A 2988-nucleotide genomic window follows, 5' to 3' on the forward strand; every position below is an offset into this window, starting at 1 on the left:
AATTTTTTTGACATTTTAAAATATGTCTAACATGTATTTCAAAATAAAGGGAGTATACGCTCCCATGTGCCAAAACATCCATAGTGATACCACTATAAAAAGTTAGCAATACAAACAAATTTGTTAGTTGCCAGGAGAGGTTATTAATAATATTTTCTCTTGAACATCCACACCCAACTACGAGCATTTTCATATAAAAGTAATTCAGAACCATTGTATCAATATTTGCAAAATATAAATATATATATATCTATTCGTTACACTTAGTCCAAAAGCATATTTTTCTTTGATTAAAAGCTTACAGAATAATATATATGGTCGATGATTTCCTATAATTTCGGTACCGTGTGAGAAAAGACACTTTTATATAAGTATCTATGAATTAATATTTTTTTTCTTCAGCAAAGAATACATCTGTATATGTAAACATATTTCTTGATGACTGTCGACACACTAAAGAAGAAGATCCTTACTGTCTAATAAAAATTCAGATGAAATGCGAGGGCCATTATGATTTACTTGACGGTAGTACGGGTCATACTACACAATTAGAAAAGTACAAAATCCCATTCGTGCAGAAATTTCTAGCTTATATAACAGATGGATACATTATGACAGTACATACACCTAACCCAGTCAGACAACAAATTTACAATTGGTAGATATAGCATACCTCAAACATGTGTTAGAACCTTGGTAAAGCAGTAGTGTAGAACTAAGCTGCCTAAGAATAAATTCATCTGAAAATCCCACCACAAACAATACCTGAAAATTCCATGAAGCAAGAACAGAACCATGAGAGATAGAGTTAGGTACCAGCCTTCGAGGGACTCCCGTGGTCTAAGCATTGCCTGCGTGCGAATGATGGGAAGAAATCCATATTTGAATCCCGTTGAGCAAACAAGAATTTTCTTTTGCCAATAATTTCAAAAACAAATTCGATCATCAATGTCCTAATCCCGCCGGCCACACTCTCTGCTAAGTGCTAACCCTTCTAGAATATAGGCCCCCTAGTCTAGTCAGCTAGCAGCCCCTAAAGAAAAGTGAATAGTCAGCGCACATGGGAGAATATTGACGTATTGAACAGCTTAAGCGAGAAACGAAACCCCGAATATTCCGGCAGTCTAGGCGGAGACTTGGCTTGATCGGAATTCTCGTGCACACCTATAAATAAATGTACGCAGCCGATGAACACCCATAAGCCATTATAAGTCTGCAAGAACTTGCCAGCATCCATCAGTGTACACTTACCGACTGTCAAAATGGTGGCTGACTGTGTGATCACCAACGAATGCGCCCTGGCGGTGTCAGCCGACCGGATGTGGAAGGTGAGCTGCTCCGGCGAGGCCTTGCTCAAGGCCTGCACGGATTTCTTTGTCGCCGTGAATGTGGAGGGCGATGGTGGCCCCGGCAGCGTCACCACCTCGACGCTCAGCACCGCGGCAGCCGCTGCCTCAGGCGGTAGCTTCGTAAGGGGCCGCGTGGTGGCGCGCGATGACGCGGCGCGGGTGCTAAGGACTGAGGTGCTGGAGAGCGGAAAGGTGAGGAACCAGCTCAAGTTTCTGGTGAACGAGGTGAAGGTCGAGGTGGCTGGGGACGACGCCTGTTTGGCCAAGTTCAGGGTGGAGTACGAGAGGATCGACGGCGACGGTGCGCTGGCACCAGAGGACCAAGCGGTGATTGTTGAGGGTTACCTCGGCATCTTAAAGGCAATTGAGCCCTACCTTGTCGCCAACCCTTCCGAGTTTGCCTAATTCAACACAGAAGAGAAAGATGACGGTGATTATGGAGTCATGGTGAAGAATAAAGAAGTATAAGGGGTTTGACTTTTATTTCAGGGTGTGTTTGAGTATTTTGCTTCAACAAATAATATACATTTCTCACAAAAAAATACATGCATATGTATGTGCCTGTATGGTTGGTTTATTGAAGATTTCATATGTATAATACTCGTTGTCAGAGATTTTAAATAATTAACATTTATCTCTTTGGAAGTCTAATCCATGGATATTTCAGTGTTCACTGTCATGTCTTAAGCCACAGATTCATTGATGTTAGAGGCCTTTAGCCATTATACAGTTCTGGTCAACTTAATTTAATTCCACATGTACCGTTTGGCTCGATCCTGGTTTTATCTACTGTACAGTTTCCAGCCTAATTATAATGCAAAAGTAGAGCTCCTCCCGTTTCCCATAAAAGAATGTTAAGAGGGTAAGAAAAGTAAACGATTTGGGCAGGAATCCCTATAAACATTGCACCAGAGTTTCAAATATGGTATAACACTGAAATCATAGTTGCTACACCCAGAATTGAGAAGGTTCTTGTAGTCCAGTTGACATGACAGAGCTAAACTGATCGCAGCCAGAAGATTCAGAATGTTCCTTGTGCTGTTATAGCTGAACACTGTTGTGCTAAAATTATGATGGCATTTTCTAATATACTACTAATATTAATATATGTTTAACATCAACTCCAAATGAAAGTGTGCACTGCACAACAATACCACCTGGGTTTTTTTTTTGCTTCACTTAGATTCTAAGCTTCTATTTTCCATTCACAAACAATTCTCGACGATTCGTACTACAAACATTGCAATCTACACAGTAATAGAAGGGACCATGACTGCAAAATCAGAGTCAAGAGTGCTAGGCTGAACATCTCTGGGTGAAACTCCCAACTGAACTCAACAATTTTGGTTTTCTTGTTTCTTATTAAATGAAGAAACTTACATGTATATAACCATTCATAAACAGACAGTATATATTAGAGCTATGTAACAGTTTCTAAATCTGTATCATACCTATTAGACCTTGTTAATTGTACTTGGCGGCATTGTAGTCTAGATCTTTGTAACTATAGCTAGATAAATCACCGTCAATAGATCATCGATCTCACACAAAAATACTTTTATGTGCACATGTTAATTATTAATTGGACTATAAATGGTTAGAAAATGTTACCTATGACTTAAATGTGTCAGTCTTCACC

General features: G+C 39.9%; 1 protein-coding gene across 1 annotated transcript; it reads left to right on the plus strand.

Annotated features, from left to right (window-relative positions):
- The first annotated feature begins 1208 nt into the window (after window positions 1-1208).
- Window positions 1209-1754, plus strand: LOC124686279 (major pollen allergen Aln g 1-like). Its single transcript, XM_047220252.1, has one exon. It carries the CDS (start codon window positions 1263-1265, stop codon window positions 1752-1754), a length of 492 nt encoding a protein of 163 aa, XP_047076208.1. The 5' UTR covers window positions 1209-1262.
- Window positions 1755-2988: the final 1234 nt, after the last annotated feature.

Source organism: Lolium rigidum, chromosome 2 (genome assembly GCF_022539505.1).
Source record: "Lolium rigidum isolate FL_2022 chromosome 2, APGP_CSIRO_Lrig_0.1, whole genome shotgun sequence".
NCBI classification, from domain to species: domain Eukaryota; kingdom Viridiplantae; phylum Streptophyta; class Magnoliopsida; order Poales; family Poaceae; genus Lolium; species Lolium rigidum.

Excerpts from the sequence above, each read along its gene's own strand:
- LOC124686279 (XM_047220252.1), top strand. The coding sequence starts at position 1,263 with ATGGTGGCTGACTGTGTGATCACCAACGAATGCGCCCTGGCGGTGTCA.